Below are 19,470 nucleotides of genomic sequence, written 5' to 3'. Positions count from 1 at the left end.
GCCGCAGGATGAGTGCCCGCTCAAATCTCCCTGTCCATCCTGCCAAGAGCCCGAGCGTGCACCTCTCGCTGAGACCACCATCGCTGTCGCCATCGCTACTCCTCATGTGACCTAAATGGGACCGCACTCATCACCACATTAGTTAACAAACTTCTTTGTTTATCACTGTCCCTGGGCCTCAGGGATGGGAGAGAAACTGAGCCAAAAAGGATTCCCATGCCGAGGTGGCGAGGACAGCCACACAGCACAGTTTGGGAGACAGGATATCTGCTGCAGTTTCTGGGGACTGTGCAGACCCCTCCCCCAGGGAATGGAAGGGAGGTGTCAGCAGTGCGGATGCCTCTGGGTTGGCAGAGGCGTGGAGGGCTGAGAATTGGGGTCAGATGAAACCAAATGTGAGAAGGCAAAGGGAACAATTTTTCTTTAACATAGCCACAAAGGGGAAGATGTCTTCACTCTGCCCTTGAACCGGCTGGGTAGCTTCAGGCTAGTCGTTGAACCTCTCTGGGCCTCAGTTGTGGCATACGGCAACTGGGCTGATAGACTGCCAGACAGGTCTGTGATCGCACACACAGAAGACTGGCACACAGGAGGGTGGTACGTGGTCGTCATGACAGTGTAGGGGTGATGCCATGGTCGCTGAAGATGCAGTCGTGGACTAGGTCAGCTGTGCCTGGGGATCTTCTCTGAAACCAGTGAAGGGCAACAGTGGCATTCCCCTGCCTCATCTTCCTCCTCCTGTCTTCTCATTGCCTCCCGATGTGATCCCGCATGGCTGGTTCTGTTGTGAGGGTGAAGAGGATTAGCAAAGATAGTTCAGATCATCCCTCAGTCTCCCTAGCTAGCTCTGGCAGACAGCACTGGCACTGTCCCCACTTCCAGAAGAGGTATGAGGCACAGAGGGGTGCAGCAAGTTGCCTGAGGTCACACCAGCAGATGCTCTGGCTCCCATATCTGCCGTTACCCACCCCGTGTGCTGCCTTGCACACGCTAAACATGGCTGTGCTAGTCACAGTCTGGGAGAATTGTACTGGGACGAAGTTAGTGAGAAGGAAGTGCTGGGCAGATAGCCCTGCTCAGCCCAGCCAGCGCCCTCTGGGAAGAAGGTGTGCGCAGTGAGGAGTCTAGGGAGCAGGTTGAGTGAGGAAACCGGGTTGGGGATTGTGGGTGGGGAGGACGTAGGAATGAGGGGCAGTGCAGGGCAAGGGCTCGAGTGTCCCTGGGTGGTAGGTCCAAGTCAGCACGGGCTCCGGCCAAAGCGGCCTCCCCACCCACCTGAGATTTCCTGAATTCCAGTTGTGGCTTGAGTTGCTTCTGCAGGCAAAGGGGCTCTTGTGGCCAACTGCTTCCTCCCTCCCTTTCCAGGGACACACACCTCCATTCAGCCTGGCCCCGCCCCTGGGGGTTGGGGCAGGGGTGCTGTCCCCTGCCCAGTGGGTAGATAAGACGGGTCCTTCTGGCCCCTCCGGTGTGCCACTGCTGTCCCCGTTGCCGCAACCATGAAAGTCCCCCCTGGCCCAGTCTTTGCTCTCTGTGGCCTGCTGCTGCTGCTGCTGCTGCTACAGGTCCCTGGGAGCCATGGCCTTGTCCCTCAGCCCCAAGGTAAGGGGACCATGGATAAGGGGGATGCTGGATCCACGACCTCTGACAAACGGTATGAGAAGCTGAACACAGACACAGATGGAGGCTAAATGGGAATAATGGGTTTGGGGGTGTCAGTGTAGGAATGACAGTGGGGATAATTGTGTCAGTGAGGGCTGGGGCAGGAGACCCTCAGGGCCGCGGGAACCAGGAACCTCCAAAGAGCCAGCCAGAGTTGGGAGCAGTGCTGGGCTCAGGGCTCTGTTAGTGCAAGTTTGGAGACCAGGTGTCTGTTCAGCTTCCATCTCAGTGCTCTGGCAGCTCTCAGGTGCTCAGCCGTTCCAGTACAGATGGGGAAACTGAGGCTGTAAGAGGAGGACCTGCCTCAGCTTGGCCTGTGAAATAGCCCCAGAGCCACGAGGGGTCAGGTCCACTAGGAGGCTGGGATATAGCTAACTCTGTCTCTGGACCCGTGTCCACCCATTTGGAGGCTGAGCTGGCAGGGAGCAGGCTGTCAATCATGAAGAACCGGTGGCACATCTCTCGTTTTCTGGTCCCTTGTGTCCTTAGGGAATGGACTTGTTTCTGTGAGGCAGGGGCTGGGCAGGGCAGTGTGTCACAGAGCCCATTTCGGTTGCAGAACCAAGACATCTGGCCCTCAGCTTCGTCTCCCTCTTCACAGATGGGAAATGAGGTTCAAAAAGTGCTGCCCCTGCCCCGGGGTCACAGAGCAGCCGAACCAGGGACTGAACCCAGGCCCGCCTCCTTCCACCACTGGCACTCGCGGTCACTGGTGCTGCCTTGGGGTCTAGAGGGATACTGTTCCTCGGGGTGTCTTGGGGCCACTTGGCCAGGATGACAAGGTGCCTCTAGGAATTGCTGCTCCTTCCTTGCTCTGGGAAGGAAGTGGCTCTAAATAGCCCGTGCCCACCCAGGAGGCTGCCTAACCTTCTGCCAGCAAGTCCCGCTGGCCTCCATGCATGTTTGCTTGTTTTCGGAGGATTCTGCAACAAGCGGGATTAGCCCGCTGCTCAGATAAGGAAGGCTCAAGAGGGAATGTGTGGCCCAAGATGAGAGGGGTCTCCTGTCTTTCTCCCCACGGGCTGAGCCGCCTGCCTGAGACTACACACTGAGCTGAGGTTCTAGCAGGACCACTGAGGCCCACCCTGACCTCCCTGGAGTCCGAGGCTACTCCTCTAACATCTTCTCCTTCTCTCTGCTTTCTCCCGCCCTGCACCTCCCAGGGCACCTCTGCCGGACACGCCCCACGGACCTGGTGTTTGTTGTTGATAGTTCCCGCAGCGTGAGACCCGTGGAGTTTGAGAAGGTGAAGGTGTTCCTGTCTCAGGTCATCGAGTCACTGGATGTGGGGCCCAATGCCACTCGAGTAGGCTTGATCAACTATGCTAGCACTGTCAAGCCCGAGTTCCCACTTCGGGCCCACGGCTCCAAGGCCTCGCTGCTGCAAGCTGTACGCCGCATCCAGCCGCTGTCCACGGGCACCATGACTGGCCTGGCTCTGCAATACGCCATCACCAAGGCCTTGAGTGATGCTGAGGGTGGGCGTACCAAATCCCCCGACATCAGTAAGGTACGGAGCATTGGCTAATTGCAGCAGGATTCAGGGTTGATGCCATAGAGTTCTCCAGGCCTCTCTGTTCAGTGTTTCCTGGTGTCTTCCTGTGGGGCAGCTGTTTTCAGGGATGGAAGGTCATTACAAACACCACCCTGTGGAAGTGGCAGAGCTAGGGTTGGGATTTTCTTTGAAGTGGAGAAAAGCAGGCCAGGTGGGGACAGTAAAGTCTCAGCAGCCCCGATGCCACACGGCCACTCCGGATACACTACTTTTAAGCACTGTTTCTCAGTTTCCCCACCCATGAATCGTAATACTGATAATCGCCCTTGCAGCTTGGCTCAACAAGGTGCCTGGTACCCAGCATGCCCTACATGGCATCCATGTAATTGTCAGCCTGTGCTTGGGAAGGTGAGACAGTCCCTGGAGTCACCATCACAGAGGGCCCCAGGAGTGTGCTGAGCACACACAGGCTTTCTGCCCACATTGTCCTTCCTCCGAGTTTGTCCCCATGTCGGCTTTTGTTGGCTTGAGAAGTCACCATTTCCCTGTCCAGATCCAGGGAGTAGCCCCTTCCTTACTCTCTGTTGCCCACTTTCTTGCTCACTGTAGACCATTGCTGATAGCTCCATTGTATACACCGGGAAAACGGTACAGAAAGCTTCAGCAGTGTGTCTAAATTCTCAACGGCAGGAGTGTTCAGGGACTGTGACACACAATCCCAGCCATCCCCAGTCCCCAGAGAAGTGACACCAGATGCTGGTGGTCTACTTTGTAGCTGCTGCTCAAAAGATTTATCATGAGGTACAGGAGCTGGGACCGACGGCCATGCTTAGAGGCTGGGGTAACTCCAGGGGATGCTGATGGGGAGAGAAGGTGACCCGTGCTACCTGCAGCCTGCACATCTCTAGAGTTAACTGGTCCCCTAGAGCAGACTGGTGGCCTCAGAGGAATGATGAGGACACTACTCTCCCAGGGGGGTTGCTGGGGGTGGACACCTGGTGGGACCTTTAGAAGTCTCAAGGTTGGGTAGAAGTTAGAAACCACAGCGGTTGGGTGGAGTGTGACACCTCAGAGTCACAGCTAGGTCCCTGAGGGGAGGAACGTGCAGAATCACTTCCCAGGGGACGGAGTGATGGTTCTGAAATAGCTGTTGATCCTTTGGGGCTCCTGCAGGTGACTCATCTCACTCCCTCTGGCCCCATGCCTTTCACAGAGTCAGAGACCCCGAGTAAGCAAAGAGGGACGCAGGGAAGGAGCCCCATTTCTGGTCCAGACCTGCCTTAACTACTTCACAGTCAGGCACCAGGACACTGCCAGGCTTGGAGCCCCTCTTCTTAAGGCAGGGAGCAAGGGTATGGGGGAGGGGAGCAGTCGGTAGGCTCTTCTTCCCTGTGAGGGGTAGGTGTCATCCTGGGCAGTGGAGGAGGACAAAAGGGCATTTTCCTATAGTGGGTCTGTTCTCTTTATTTGGGGGGCGTTGATTTTCCTTTGAGCCCTAAGCAACACAGCTATAGCCTGGAGGTGCCTCATCTTCATTTATGAGACTCGGCTTCCCTCTGGTGGTCATTATGCAGAATTGTAAGGGGTTAGTTTCTTGCCTGGGCATTTTCTCCCACGCTGACCACGGGGACCTCAGGGAGACCAGAAGCCACAGTCACCAGGGCGTGGTTCTCGGCATCTGGAGGCCCCAGAAAGCTTGAGTGTGAGGAAGACACATGGCGGTGTTTTCAAAGTTTCTGTTTGTTCTCAGGAGGTGGGACGCCAGGGCCCCAGAGCTTTCTGCCTGATGGAGGTGACTCCAGAGACTGGTGTCAGAAGGGAGACACCTCAGCCCTCATCTCCCACAGTCAGAAAAAGTCTGTAGCCTCCATGGCTAGTGGGATCTCTTTTCTGATGTGTGTGTGTGTGTGTGTGTGTGTGTGTGTGTGTGTGTGCACGCACACACACACACACACACACATGTCGACTGCCCCCAGTTCTGTGCCTCTTGGCGAATTCCGGTGCCTTTCAGACTCGTCTTGAGGGTTTGTTGGAACCGGTCCTCACATGCTTCTGCGTGCAGGTTGTCATCGTGGTGACTGATGGGAGACCCCAGGACAGCGTGAGGGACGTGTCTGCGCGCGCGCGGGCCAGCGGCATCGAGCTGTTCGCTATCGGCGTGGGCCGCGTGGACAAGGCCACGCTGCGACAGATTGCCAGCGAGCCTCAGGACGAGCACGTGGATTACGTGGAGAGCTACAATGTCATTGAGAAGCTGTCTAAGAAGTTCCAGGAGGCCTTCTGCGGTGAGCGTCCGGGAGAGGCGGGGCCGAGAAGGCCTGGGGGCGTGGCCTGGATAGAGGTTGGATTGAAGAAAGGTTAAGAGTCAACACGGGTTGACTAACTCTGGGCACCATGAAATTGGATGGAGCTGATCTCAGAGCCCGGCCTGGGATGGTGGAGATGGGGTGAAGCAAGGGTGGAGATAGAGAATAAACGTGGGAGGGCGAGTCTGGGGGCAGAGCACAGCAGCAGTGCAGAGTGAGCACTGGGAGGGACTAGTCCAAGGGGTGGGACTGGGACAGGGGACAGGCTGAGATCAAAGAGCCAGGCTGGGTAGTGTTAAGGACTGTTAGCATCAGTATCAGGGTGAGGCCAAGGGTAAGGCCTCCATGACTTAGGAGTGGAACTCAGAATAGGTTGAGGTACATCCAGGCTTGACCAATAATGGGGGGAGGTGTTTCCAGATTTTGGAAGTACCCCAGCCTGAAGTTCAAGACCCTTTTTATAGGATGACTTTACAGGGACCAAGGGTGGCCTTGAACCCATTAGGGGAGAATTTTAAAAACAAAACAACAAAACCAGACCAAACCCAACCTACCAGGTAGATCTCAGCACCAAAGGTTTCCATGATACAGGAGGGTCCAGGGGCCTGGGAAGGTTTTGAGTCCTTTGTGGAGGGGAGATGAGGATTTCTTGGGGATGTGACTGTCACAAGGCACAGAACTGGACCAGGGATGAGGCTGGGGCCCACTCTTCCCCATGTAGGTAATGGGGTTCAGAACCCGTTCCTTACTGTGAGGTTTGAGTGAGTCATCCAAGGCACAGCACTAGCTCCCAGCTTGCAACAACTTTTTGATCATGGGATTGGTGTGTTCTGTGCTTAATGTCATATGAGCTGTAGAGACTCAGCTATAGGAGTGGAGAAAACATACAAGAGGCCCTGCCCCCATGGCCTCTACCATTGCACGGGGCTTTATCCCCTTCTTTGGGGACCCTGGCTCTGGCTAAGCACTGCCATCCTGAGTTGAGAGTGTGGGAACTGGGCTCTATCCAGTTTGGGTTGCGTGTGTCTCAGTTTCCTTGAATGTGCCGGGGTCGGGTCTTTATGGACAGGGAGGAGCATTTCGGCTGAGATGAGCAAGCATTTGTGAGTGTGATATCTGAGCCTCCCCTTGTCTTCCCAGTGGTGTCAGACCTGTGTGCCACAGGGGACCATGACTGTGAGCAGGTGTGCGTCAGTTCTCCAGGCTCCTACACCTGTGCCTGCCATGAGGGCTTCACCCTGAACAGTGACGGCAAGACCTGCAATGGTCAGTGGATGGACCTGGGAGAACCCTAGGGAGGGAGGTGGGAGATGGTCCTGCTTCCCAGGACACCCATCCGAGACATTGTGTTCTCTGCTTCTGGACCGATCTACAAAGTAGGCAGATGCTTTCTAGAGCCTCTTAACTGTGTGGGAGGTTCCCTTCCAACTTTTGACTCCCTCCATCGCAGTAGGTACGGTGTGTTGAGGTCGGGCAAGGCACAGATCCTGAGCTGATGTCTGGGTGTCACCGGTTTTGAGCTGTGTGATTTCTCAGCTGTTTCTGATGCTGTAAAATGCGGCCAGGAACTCTGGCGTTGTGGAGGGAAGCCTGAGATACAGAGAGGGTGACCCCTGAGTCCAGAGCTTGCACACAGTGGAGCGGCCAGGCGAAGGCGGCAATGGATGACCGTCTCCTCAAGCGTCACCCTCCTGTCACTGTGCTCTCTTCAGTCTGCAGTGGCGGGGGGAGTGGCTCAGCCACCGACCTGGTCTTCCTCATTGATGGGTCCAAGAGCGTGCGGCCTGAGAACTTTGAGCTGGTGAAGAAGTTCATCAACCAGATTGTGGACACCCTGGATGTGTCGGACAGGCTGGCCCAGGTGGGGCTGGTGCAGTACTCGAGCTCGATACGTCAGGAGTTCCCGCTTGGCCGCTTCCACACCAAGAAGGACATCAAGGCGGCTGTGAGGAACATGTCCTACATGGAGAAGGGCACCATGACTGGCGCTGCCCTTAAGTATCTCATAGACAATTCCTTCACTGTGTCCAGCGGGGCAAGGCCTGGTGCCCAGAAGGTGGGCATTGTCTTCACTGACGGCAGGAGCCAGGACTATATTAACGATGCTGCCAGGAAGGCCAAGGACCTCGGTATGTGTTTCCTGCCTGGCTTCTGGACCCCACTGATGGCCAGGGATTCCCATAGGCACAGTTCTACTGCAGCTTGCTCTGTGACTTCTGATTAATGTTTTAAACCCAGATGACTTCTAGGTGTCTGCTAGATCAATTCTCTCTTATACCCATGACAAAACTGAGGCTCTGGAGGACCGGGTGGCTTGTTCTATAGTCCCTTTGTTGCTGAGACTTTCATCCTTCCCAGCTGTAGTAATATCAACAATAACCTGGAAAGGAGAATAACAAAGGTTTATTTATTTGGGGATAAACTCGCAGTAAGGGTAGCCATCCACAATCCTCTGCAAGCACTGGGAACTGGAACCGAACCCAGCAGATAAAGCTGGTCGCACATGTTTTTTAATCTGTGCTTATAGTACACGGGACCACGCCCAAGTGCGCTGGTATCTTAAAGGTTATTGGCTGAAGGATTTCCCACAACACCCAGCAGAAAGTCGGTTCCCAAGAATACACCAACTGTTGGGAAACAAACCCTCTTTAAGACAGGTTATACCATTTTAACCAAACAAGGAAAATACTAACCATCAGGCAGATGCTTTGAGGGTCAGATGATGCTCGCAGTATAAACATCACTGAACACATAGCAGAACCTCAGCCAACATGGTAGATTTATTTGTTCTTGTTGCAGACACTGTGCCTGCAATTCCAGCAGCTGCCACCAGGAAGTGTCTTGTGCAGGCAGTCTAGGCATAACCTCCCCCCCCCACCAGCTCCAGGCTCAACCATCTCTCTGTCTGCGGTCCAGGAGGCCAGCCTTCTGTGTTTGGTTTCTCTGACAGGCTTTAAGATGTTTGCGGTGGGCGTGGGCAATGCTGTGGAGGAGGAGCTGAGGGAGATCGCCTCTGAGCCGGTGGCCGACCACTACTTCTACACAGCTGACTTCAAGACCATCAACCAGATCGGCAAGAAGTTGCAGAAGAAAATCTGTGTGGGTGAGCGAGCCCAGGGGCTGTCCAAAGGGAGGGGCTCTGTGGGGAATAGAGCCACCCTGGGTCTGAGTGTGGCCTGGGTAAAGCAAAATGGCACAGTGGTGGCAGCACCAGCACTGGGCTGACTAACTCAGTACCAGCCGAGACATGCTGGACTCCCCCCCCCCCCCCCCCCCCGTCTTTGACCAGTGCTATCCTCAGTGGTCTGCACGTTCTGTCATTTGTCCCATCATGGTCCTGTTTTGTAGCCAGGAAAGCAAAGGCTGGAGGGGTGGGACCACTGTTGATTGTTGAAGCCAGGAGTGAACGCTGTTGCCTTCCTGGCTCTACTGATGTCTTGGCCCATGCTCTGATCCTTGTGGTAAAAGTCTGGGCTTCTAGGTAATGGAGAGAACTTAGTTGGTAATGTGCTAGCTTTGCAAACATGAAGACCTGAGTTCTATCCCTCCAGCCCATCTCAGAAATCAAACAAAACAGCCAGAGGGCTGGAGACATGGCTCAGTGGTTAAGAACACTCACTGGCTGCTCCTTCTGGAGGACCTAACTTTGACTCCCAGCCCCCATATGGTAGCTCACAACTGTCTGTAGCTACAGTTCCAGTGGGTCTGACATCCACTTCTGTCCTCCCAGATTCCACTCCCCCTCCTCCCCAAATCTCCCCTGTGTCAGCCCCAGCAGTGACTAGCCCCTGTCCCTCCCACCGCTCAGCAGTGGCCTTCCCTCCCTCTCTTCTCTCTGCTGCAGAGGAAGACCCGTGTGCTTGTGAGTCCATAGTGAGATTTGAGACCAAGGTGGAGGATCTGCTGCAGGCCCTAACCAGGAAGCATATCCTTGCTCAGGCTGTGGAGGGCAGGGGTGAGGAGGGCGGGAGAAGCACAGAGGGCCAGGATACCAGGGCATGGCCACAGAGGGTTTGGCTGTAGGTATAGGCTTGGGGCAGCCCCCTCCTGCTAAGACCTGGCGTCTGGCTAGCAAGGCTGGTACCTGCCTGGTAATGAGCCTTGTCAAACGCAGTAGCTCCCATATGGCAGGGAAACTGAGGCAGAAGCCAAGTTCTAGGGATGGGGCACAGATGGAATCTGGATCCGCTTCCCAAATGTGGAGCTCATGGGCTCATTTCTCAGGCACCTGGTGACATGACAAACCTCAGAGGCGGACCCAGCCCTGAGAGCTCGCCAGTCTCAGGGATTCCCCAGGACTAAGCACTCCTGGGCTTTGGTAGAGGGGTAGGGAGTGAGAGAAAGTCCTGGATGTCACTCCTAGGGGAATCCAGAAGTGGGGTCAGGTCACTCCCAGCTCTGGTCACATGCTCCTGCCCTTAACTCCAAGTCCACTGGAAGCTCTGAGCAAGCGGCTGGCTGTCCTGGAGAACAGAATCGTCTAACAGCTCCCATGGCCTTGGCATCTTCCACCCAACGCGTGACTCACAGAGTCCTGGGAAGGTCCTCTGTAGCTGGAGTTAGTCTGGCTTTGATGCAGTAGCAAGGCAGCCTGGGGAGAAGGACCGTAGGTCTCCCCAGCCTCTGGTGTCCTAGGGCTGAGAGCAGCAGAGGACGCGTGCTTGTGCCTGTTGGGAGTGCATGATGATGTCTGTGAGAGTGTGCGTGCCCAAGCGTGCTCACGTGTGTCCGGGAGCAGGGCCGTGTGCACAGGTGGAAATGCAGAGAATGGTTGCGTGAGAGACTGGGTGTGCGGTTTTTTTCCAATCAAAAGCTTAATATATTTCTGGGTTTTTTTTCTCCAGTTAATTCTCTAGCCTTTCTTGACTCAGTGATTCTACTATTCCTTGAGGAGAAACAATTAAATGTGGTTCACTGTATACCCTGGATGGAATTGGAAGTGGTGGCTGGGGATGAGGAGGAAGGAGGATGGAGGGGCACGTGCTGGGGTTGCTGGGATGAGGCAGTTGTGGGGACAGCCGCATGGTTCTGATGAAGCTGACAGAGGTCACACCACGACCAGATCGGCCTATGTCCTGCCTGTTCTTCTTCACATTCGTCCCCATGGTACCAGTCCACTCTCCCAGGGACCAGTCAGAGAAGGCTCACCCATCGAACCCACTTTATGGAGGGGAAGGCTGAGTGATGACGAGGTTTCTATCTGGGTACCGGCTCTTGCATCAGGACCGCAGGACAGCAGAAGAATGCAGTACCACAGGGATGGGAAGTGATACCAGTTAGGAATTACTTATTCAGGCATTCATTTCTCAGGTATCGAATGTGTGCACAGCCTCCAGATCAGGCAGGAGGGAGAGGGTGGCCCTGAGAGGGACTCAGAGAGGCAGAATCTTTGCTTCACCTAGGCAGCTGGAGAAGAATGTGGCTTTAGGTGGTGCCAGTCTCTCCTGGGAAGCCTGGGTTGGGAGCATTCGAGTGGGGTAATGGGGAGGTCTGCTGAGCCTGGGGTGATGGGGAAGACCACTGAGCCTGGGTTGGCCTGGCCCCTCAGGTTTTCTGCAACAACTCTGATGAGCTTCTTTGGCTCACTGGCTGGGCTAGCTGGGCCTCTGGGATGGGCCAGGAGCCTACCCCAGCATGAACATTTGGCTTGCCCCATGTCTGTTCCTCATCAGGAACTTAGGTCACGGGGGAACTCTCTGACAGAGTCTTGTGCCCTCTCACATGATGTCTGTGCCCAGGGCTTCCAGACACCAAGGCCTGAGTACTCAACAGGCAGTTTCTCTGGGACAACCTCGTCTGCATTTTGGGAAGTACCACCCCGAAGGTTCCAGGGCTCAGCTAGCAGGGAGAGTGAGCATGGAGGCTTTTAGGACAGTGACTCCCTCTCAGTCTGTCACGCAACAAATGCAGTGGATTTAGGCCGGGCCTTAGTCTAGGTGCTAGAGAAAGAACAGAGCTGAAAACAAAAACTGACAGCCTTGCTTTGCCAATGTTATGTGATCCCGGGCCAATAGGGATCTTGGGCCCTCCTCAGTGCAATGGAGATTTGACCCAGGTCCTTTCCAAGGACCCCAAACAGAAGCAAATGGCTAGAGAAGCACCCACGAGTACTGCCTGTGCCTGGCACAGAGTGGCTACTAGGCTCTGAGCATCCACGAGCGGTCTCACAGGGAGGTGAGGGTGGAGGGTTTAGGATCCCAGGGTATGAATCAATGCCCCTCCCCACCAGTTCCCTGGCTCCAAGAGACTCTATCATCCTTGACTGTCCACTGGTGCCCTGTACCATCTCACAAGATACCTGTGACCAGGGCATCCAGAGAGCCAAGGGCTGGGTACACATGGGGCAGGACCTGCTGGGCACATGTGGGTTTGGTGGGAGAGCCTTGGAGGCCAGGCAAAGCCCTTTGAGGACCCAGGATATGAGGCACACGAGGAGATGGGTGGAGGTCAGCAAGGGTACAGGACTTTGGGAGAAGGAGAACTGAGTAGCCAGGTTCAATGGCCTATTCTTTATTGCTTGGCTCACTCATGCACGCCTGAGTTCATTTCACATTAACGAAGCCACGCGGAAGGCAGAGTACACACCAGGTGCTGGGGATAAAATGGAAAATGCCCCGTGGCCTCTGGTAGTTTGCACTTACTGTGTAGGGGAGGACCACAGCATTAGAAAGAACTCTATGGAGATTTGAGTCAGGGCTAGAGAGTGGGAGAGCAGGCTGTGGTAGGGGTCCGTGACTCCAGTGGCTGGTGAAGCCTGGGGCTGGGGAAGGCATCCTGGCAGAGGGCCAGCCTCAGCATGGATTTAGAGTGGCAAGGGAGGTGGGAAGAATGTGTTGAGGGGGCAGAGAAAGGCACGTGGGAAGTCCTGGACTGGGAAGGCAGGCCTGGAGTAAATGCCACAGGGCTGGGGAGTAGCCAGGGGCTGGGAAGAAGCCTGGAGTAAATGCCACAGGGCTGGGGAGTAGCCAGGGGCTGGGAAGAAGCCTGAGAGATTGTTAAGGGTCCATGAATTGGTCTTGAACTTTGGGCTTAATCTGGAGGGTGGTGGGAAGGAAGTCTTGGAGACTTTTAGGGGAGGGGGCGGACTTCTCCAGGTACTTCTTGTACAAGTATGACTTGCTATGCCTCCCGCAAACACTAGATGGGGCAGGAGGTGGAAGGGACTGAGCATCCATGCCATACACATCTCCAGGGAAGGACAGGGACTTTGAAACTGACCCTGCTGGATCCCAGGGAATGTGGTTGGCAGAAGGCATTGAGACCCTTGGGTTGGTTTGGACCTTGACCTGCAGGGAGAGCTGCTGGCAGGTCTCCCTCCACCCCAGGAGGCAATGTTTGTGTCATCATTCTGGGCCACGTGGGACTCATCCTGGTGATTGCAGCAGTAGGAAATCCCTTCCGGTTTTCCTGGTTTACCCGATGCCAACACAGGAACTAGCTTTGCCCTGCTACTCCCACCTCCCGACAATGAGCGTCACCCCTCAGCACACAGGACGCATTCAGCAGACTTGGGGGCCACGGTTCATCTGCTATCCTGCTAGGAGTCAGTAGGCTCACAGCTGGGCCAGGCAGTTCTTTGAGGAGCAGGGCCCCATGCCTGGAGGCCAGGGTGCTGGCCATGGGTGAGGACCCCACCAAGCAGGCTACGGGGTAGAGAAGATACGGTCAGGGAAATTGACAAGGCCCAGTGCCAGGAGGAACCGCAGAGCAGAGGGCAGGAGAGGCACGAGGCAGAAACTTCCCCTGGGGTGAGGCTGCAGCTGCCCCCACTCAGTCAGTTCTTGCTATGGACCCAGCAAATGGGAGTGTGGATGAGTGCATGCATGCCTCTGTGTGTGTGTGTGTGTGTGTGTGTGTGTGCGCGCGCACAAGCTGGCTCCAGGAGGAAGAATTCTGCATCAGGAGAGTTCGGAATGCAGATGAGGGAAGCAGCTGGCTAGTTTCTCAGGAGATGGCCTCAGGCGCCAGCGGTTGGGACAGATGACCAAGGTTCTGAATTGCTGATGACAAGGACTTCAGCTAAGAAAGTAACCGAAGGGTCCATGCCTGAAGGCCCTATGTTCAGCGATGTTATTGGGCCCCATTCCTCTTTGTTCTTGGCTCTGGTCTCCACTCTGACTGACCACCTTCTGCTCGAGCAGCCCTCTCCCCGAGATGCCAACAGCTCTGCAGCTCACATCCTTCAAGCCCCAAGTTCACAGGCTGTGGCTTCACTGACTCTGACTGGACACTCTACCTGTCCATGACCTATCACTGTGGTCAGGAACTCCATGCTCTGACAGGTCAGTCAGGACTGGGACTCCGTTCAACCACAGAGTAGGGAGAAGTCAAGTGTCAGGGGCATATGGTCACGGAAGGACCGAGGAGCTAGTCAGTGGTTCCACCAAGAGGGGAACTGTCACCATTTGCCAAGGCTGAGGACTTGGAGGGCAGAAGCCACAGATGTCCCTGCTGGGTGGGGATGGGGACCCTGTGTGATTCATTCTGCTTGGTGTTTCTAGCACCTGCCTTTCCACCTCAGGTTCTGGGGAGAGCAGGGTTAGCCTCTTGGGGTTTTCCTTCTCTAAACCCCAGCACTGATTCCTCTCTCATCTCCCCAAGTCTGCTACAGGTCTCCCCCACAGCAACCACCTTTTCCTTGTCTCTCACCAATCCAGCCTAGATTTGATTCATCCAAGGCTATACACAAACCTCAGAAAACCAGAACCCAAGCGATGCGGGGTTTTTCTAAGGGAAACACATCCCCTCTAATTTTGCTTTTCTGAATTTCACATAGACGCACAGGGCTAAAGTAATCAGTACTTTTTAAAATTTTTTTCCCCCTGGGGCTCCAGCTCCAGTGGGATCTCCTGGCCCTGCATGCGGCTCACCCAGTTTCAGGGAAGAGTCCTGTTCTCACAAATGCAATTGGTCCCAGGATTTGGCAGGGGGAGGGTGGTGGGCCTTGAGCAGGATTCTTTTGTGTGTCTCCTCTTTTTAATTGCATGGTTTTCTCCTGGAGAAATAGCTTTTGCAATGAGAGGGGTGAGTGCAGGGTTCCAGTCCCACATCTGTTGTAGAGCCCGGGAGATTAACACAGCAGAGAACAGAAACCTTGGGTGGAGTGCTTGGGTGAACGGCTTGCCTAGCTGCACTCAAAGCCCTGGGTTCATCTCTAGCACCGAATACAATCCAACTGTGATCCCAAGTGAGTGCCATTCTAGTACTTGGGAGGTGGAGTCAGGAGGATTTGGAGTTCAAGGTCACCCTTGGCTACGCAACAACTTTGAGGCTGGGGGTGGAACTTGACCCGCAAGCAGAGGCAGGAGTAAGACAGCCTGCAGGGTGTGGTGGGCACTGTGCTCTCTCTCATTGAGGTCCCTCCCACCTCAGGCTCAGAGAGGTCAAGCATTAACCTCCAAACTGCACAGCCGGAAGCCCGCAGGAATGAGATCTTAAAATTTCAGGCCCTGGAATTGCTATGGAGGATGTGGCCACCAGGTGGCACCATCAGCTCAGGAATGGGGCTGTTGTCCAGTAGCTGGAGGAACCTTCAAGTGTGGTCTTTGAGTTGAGCTCTGTCCTGACAGAGGGAAGCAGGCACCTACCTGTAACAACGCATCTTACCCTTTACTCCTGCTAGGGCTTCTGGGGGACAGCGCCATTTCTTCTCAAGGTATCATGGCTGTGGATTTCCATCCAGCCAATGACTTCCCATCTCTCCCTGGCTCTAAGAGGTTCCTGGGATGTGGGTATCTGGTACCCCATCTTATATCTCTTTGTATCTGGGATCTTCCCACACCACTGCAAGCTTAAGGCTTACTCCCAAATGCTGAGGTGAGGTGAGGCCCAAGAAGCAGCACCCCAAGGGTGGACCTCATGTCTTCTGTCTTCCTTTGTTCTTTTGGGTCAATGACTGTGTCTTCAGGATACCTTCACTCTGAGGCAAACAGAGGTTTCTGAGGGACCCCACATTAGGTGGCATGGAGGAGCACTGACCTAAGTCCTGGCGTGAGACATGGCTGTGCCTGAGGAGACCGAGAGACAGAGGAGCCTGCCCACTTTGTTTCCTGTAGTGGTAACAGGAAGTGGTTTGTAACACACGGCTATCGATAGTAGATTATAACCCACACTATATGGTAAAATACATACTGTATTTATATAGCCAGATGCAATCATACACAGCATAAATGTAACGGAAACACATAGACAGATACACAACAGAAATAAATATAACGTTCAGTGTTACAGAACAGCCAGCTCACGCTGCATTTCCATAAATAGTAATTAGTGAGTGTAAACCGACGAATAACTGTTCATACTTTCCGCTTGCTGAGCCTTGCTCAAGGAAACACCGATCTCATTGGTTCCCGAGACCCTCTGTGTGGGGTGTTCCTCTCTCACAGGAGGGTCAGTGGGGCTCAAGGGGAAAAGGAACAAAGTAGAGGTGCTGAGATTTGAACCGTGCCTCTCAGCTTCCCTGTTTTGTTGCCGTTTCCCTGTTGGCTCTGCCCCTGGGCCTGTCCCACTTGGCCACAACCAGAACAGGCGTCTTGCTGTTCACAGACTCCCTCCTTCCTCCGGCCTCCCTGACTCCTTCTTCCCTGGCACTGCTGGAAGAGGGGCAGGTGGCCACCCTGGAGGATTTTCTTGCTCTTCAGTATTAGATTACTCCGTGTGGTTTCCTGTGTTCATTCCAGGCAGGAGTCTCAGGAGAGCTGCTTCCTCTCCTTCCCCACCCTTCCCCTGATGCAAATAGAGGCTCTGATCTCCAGGAACTGGAAGTGTTGAGGTCCTTGAACCCCATTATCAGGGACCACCACGGTCATTCTTAGTCCCTTCCCCATGAGGCCTTAATTCACGTGGCCTGTGTTCAGCTGGTCCAAACCAGGAGCAGTAGCCAAGGTGGAACCCTCTCAAGAGAAAGAGGAACCTGGCTGCCCTGGGGTGTGCTGGGCAGGAGAAGCTAGGCCTGCCCACCTGTCATGTGGTCCCACCTCCCTCCTCACTACCCTCTTCCTCTTCCTCCTCCCATCTCCACTCTTCCCTCCCAGCTCCTCTCCCTCCCTTACTCCTCCCAATTTCTTCTTCCCTCTCTCTACCTCCTCCCTCCTCCAGAGCCTCCCAGGCTGCTCACTGGGGATAGCAGAGGGACTCCTGGGTTGGGCATGGGCAAACAGTTCCTATTTCCTATTTTACTAGCCACGTATTTATTTTAATGGGCATCAGAGAAAAACCCAATATGCAATTAGTACATCAAGGCTTTATTTCATGGACATTACTGCTCAGGGTGAGGTCAATCGGAAAATGAGCCCATTTCTGGTCTGTTCAAAGGGAACAGGAAGTGACATGTGCAGAGGGTGCGGGGGAGGGGGAGGCAGGCCAGGAGAGCTTGAGGGAATGCTGGCGGTGTCTGTGTGTCCTGAGACAAATGCTTGAATTCAGCCTGATTCTGCCCATTACTGGGGGTCCTGGCCTCGTCTCTGAGACTCAGTTTCCTCCTCTGTCACATGGGATGGCAGCAGCAGCTTGTGGATGTGGCAGGAGCTGCATGTGAAGGTGGAGCTTGGCTCAAGGTGGCAGCAGGTGCTTGTTGGCCTGCCCCAGTGAGACCATCCGCAGCTTCCTTTGAGGAAGGGATGAGCGACTCAACACTCATTCTCTGCAGAGTATTCAGGAGCAGTTCCCACCAGGGTCCTCTCTGTACCTCATACTCTGGGAGCAGGGTCCACTTGTCACCTACTAGGTGGTGACATAGTAGCCGGAGGCCACAGGACTCACTGCACAGGGACATGGCTGTGAGGAGCAATCAGAAAGAGAGGGTCAGTTCTGCAGAGTGCAGGCCGTCTTTGGCTTACGGGAGGAGCTTGTCCTCTTGTGAAGATCTGTCGGTGGGTGGTGTGAGTGTGGCTGTAGGGAAATTTCTGGGTCTGTGAACCAGACCTGAGTATCCATCATCTTTCATCCATCCATCCATCCATCCATCCATCCATCCATCCATCCATCCAACTACCATCCATCCACCATCTGTCCTCTATCCATTCAATACGCATCATCTCTCCCTCTCCCCAATCACCCCTGCATACATTATTACTCCATCATATCCATCCATCTGTCCTCCATCTTCTATCCTCCGCCATTGTTAAACAGCAATCGAACTTTTTGCTGTGTGCCAGGCATGAGCTGAACAATGTACCTACGGTTGGTGGCTTTGTGGTGCTTTAGAGGTACAGAGAAGCCAGTGTGGTGCATATGTAATTGTAAAGTGTGCTCGGGATGGGGGTGGGGAACGTAGACACCTGCCTGGCAGAAGAGATACCTGAGCCAGGGGCTGCAGGACCAGGAGCAGCCCAGAAATGAAGAGGCAGGAAGGGAGTGGGGATGGTTCAGCCTCACTGTGGCTTCGTGGCAGGTGGTCTGGAAGATCAACACCATGGTCCCTGGATCTGTGTTGTGCTGGAGGTGCTGGAGAATTCCAAGTTGCCTGGACTGTGCCGGGTGTGAGTTAAGGAGGGATGGGAACAGGCCTGTGCCAAAGGTATCTTGGCTACCATGTGAGTATTAACTTCGAGTGACGGGTGGGTTCAGAGGTCCCCGTGAACCTGGATCTCAGTCTTGGTGCAGTGAGGAGTGAGCTGAAGGGTGGGCAGGAGGGTCCTGAGATGAGGCAGCCAGAATGCTGACTCATGTGATAACCAGGGCCCCGTCAGTGTTTCTGTGTAAAGAACCATGTTCAAGAGGATGTGGAGCTTGGTTGCAAAACTGAGAAATCTTGAGTATCTGAAGTTTTGGGTAGTAGCCTGTTTCGAAGTATAGACTCTGTCTGCATAAGAGGAAATGAAGTCACCTCTTAGAAAGGATGATGGGGGACCTTAGGACAAGGAGAGAGTCTGAAACTATCTAGTCACACTGGGCAGCTTCCTGGTCCTCGGAAAAGCCCAAAGTCTGCATCCCCATTCAACATGCTGGCCTTTCTCTATTGGACTTAGCCACAACCATGGCTCTTCTCTCAGCCTACCCAGGGTTTGCGCTCTCCTTTCTAATGGCCGCTCCTCAGACGGTGGACATGGCCACAACTGTGACTGTTTTCCCAGCCTACCCAGGCTCTCACCTGGCACCTTCTTAGGACTCCACCAGAAGAGGAAGAGATAAGGTGACAGTTGTTAAGGTCTTGACCTTCAGTCATACCCCTGCCTGGAGATGCTCTGGTTGTGTTGGAAAAGCCTTTTGGTCAGCGTCTGAGTCATCTTTCCGGCTGGGTTCTGCCCAGTGCTGGGCACAGAGCAATTTTGGGTTTCCAAGGAAGACTAGATGGATGAGTGGATGGAAAGGAATGAGGGATGGGAGGCATGGTAGGGAAGACAGAAGGAGGGGGAGATTGAAGGACAGGGGAGGAATGGAGCAATTGAAAGAAGGAGGGAGTGATGGGGAAGGGATGGAGGGCTAACTGGAGGGGTGGATGGGAGGAGGAATGAAGGGATAAAGACAGGGATGGGCAGAGGGGGAGGGGAAAGATGCACAAAAGAACCAGGAGCCAGGAGATTCCGAGTAGGCAGATGTCATGGTGGGAAGTCTGGCTTGGTCAGCCTCTATTCCAGACTCATCTGTCCCTCGGTGGTGATATGCCAGGCACATAGGTGTCATTTGAACTCTCATATTGCCACAAGGGGGGAGTGGCATTCTTCACACCAAAGATGAGTTAGTGGAGGTGGATCGGCCACATGTCTCAGCAGGGCAATGCCATGGCTTGAGCTTCAGTTTCTCCATCCTCCGTCCTGCCCCATTCCTAGTGTTCTACCTGATAAGGCTAGTAGCTGCTGCCCATTTCCTGTCTGTGGTTTCTAAGGCACAAGGACCATCAAGAGCTGGACAGGCCTGAGTAGAACCTGGGCCTTGCCACCAAACAGCTGGTGATGGGTGCACCATGTCCCTCAGACACTCAGTTTTCCCATCTGAAAAGCGGGATTATGTAGTGAGGGTCAACGTGACAACATACGTGTGCATGCCATGCCACAGCACCTGGTGACA

At 54.4% G+C, this 19,470-nt stretch overlaps 1 protein-coding gene across 1 annotated transcript in view; it reads left to right on the top strand.

Annotated features, from left to right (window-relative positions):
* Positions 1-1,499: 1,499 nt before the first annotated feature.
* Positions 1,500-19,470, top strand: part of Matn1 (matrilin 1) — a 147,265-nt gene continuing 129,294 nt past the window's right edge. Inside the window, exons 1-8 of the mRNA XM_087905000.1 lie at positions 1,500-1,602; positions 2,826-3,172; positions 5,220-5,442; positions 6,604-6,729; positions 7,176-7,592; positions 8,414-8,566; positions 9,308-9,418; positions 10,099-10,238. Coding sequence (XP_087761126.1) covers positions 1,500-1,602; positions 2,826-3,172; positions 5,220-5,442; positions 6,604-6,729; positions 7,176-7,592; positions 8,414-8,566; positions 9,308-9,418; positions 10,099-10,238 — 1,620 coding nt within the window. The remainder of the gene's footprint in view (positions 1,603-2,825; positions 3,173-5,219; positions 5,443-6,603; positions 6,730-7,175; positions 7,593-8,413; positions 8,567-9,307; positions 9,419-10,098; positions 10,239-19,470) is intronic.

Source organism: Myodes glareolus, chromosome 3, assembly GCF_982192425.1.
Source record: "Myodes glareolus chromosome 3, mMyoGla1.1, whole genome shotgun sequence".
NCBI lineage: Eukaryota > Metazoa > Chordata > Mammalia > Rodentia > Cricetidae > Myodes > Myodes glareolus.
Note: the sequence above shows the minus strand (reverse complement) of the source record. Positions and strands in the feature narration are given on the sequence as shown.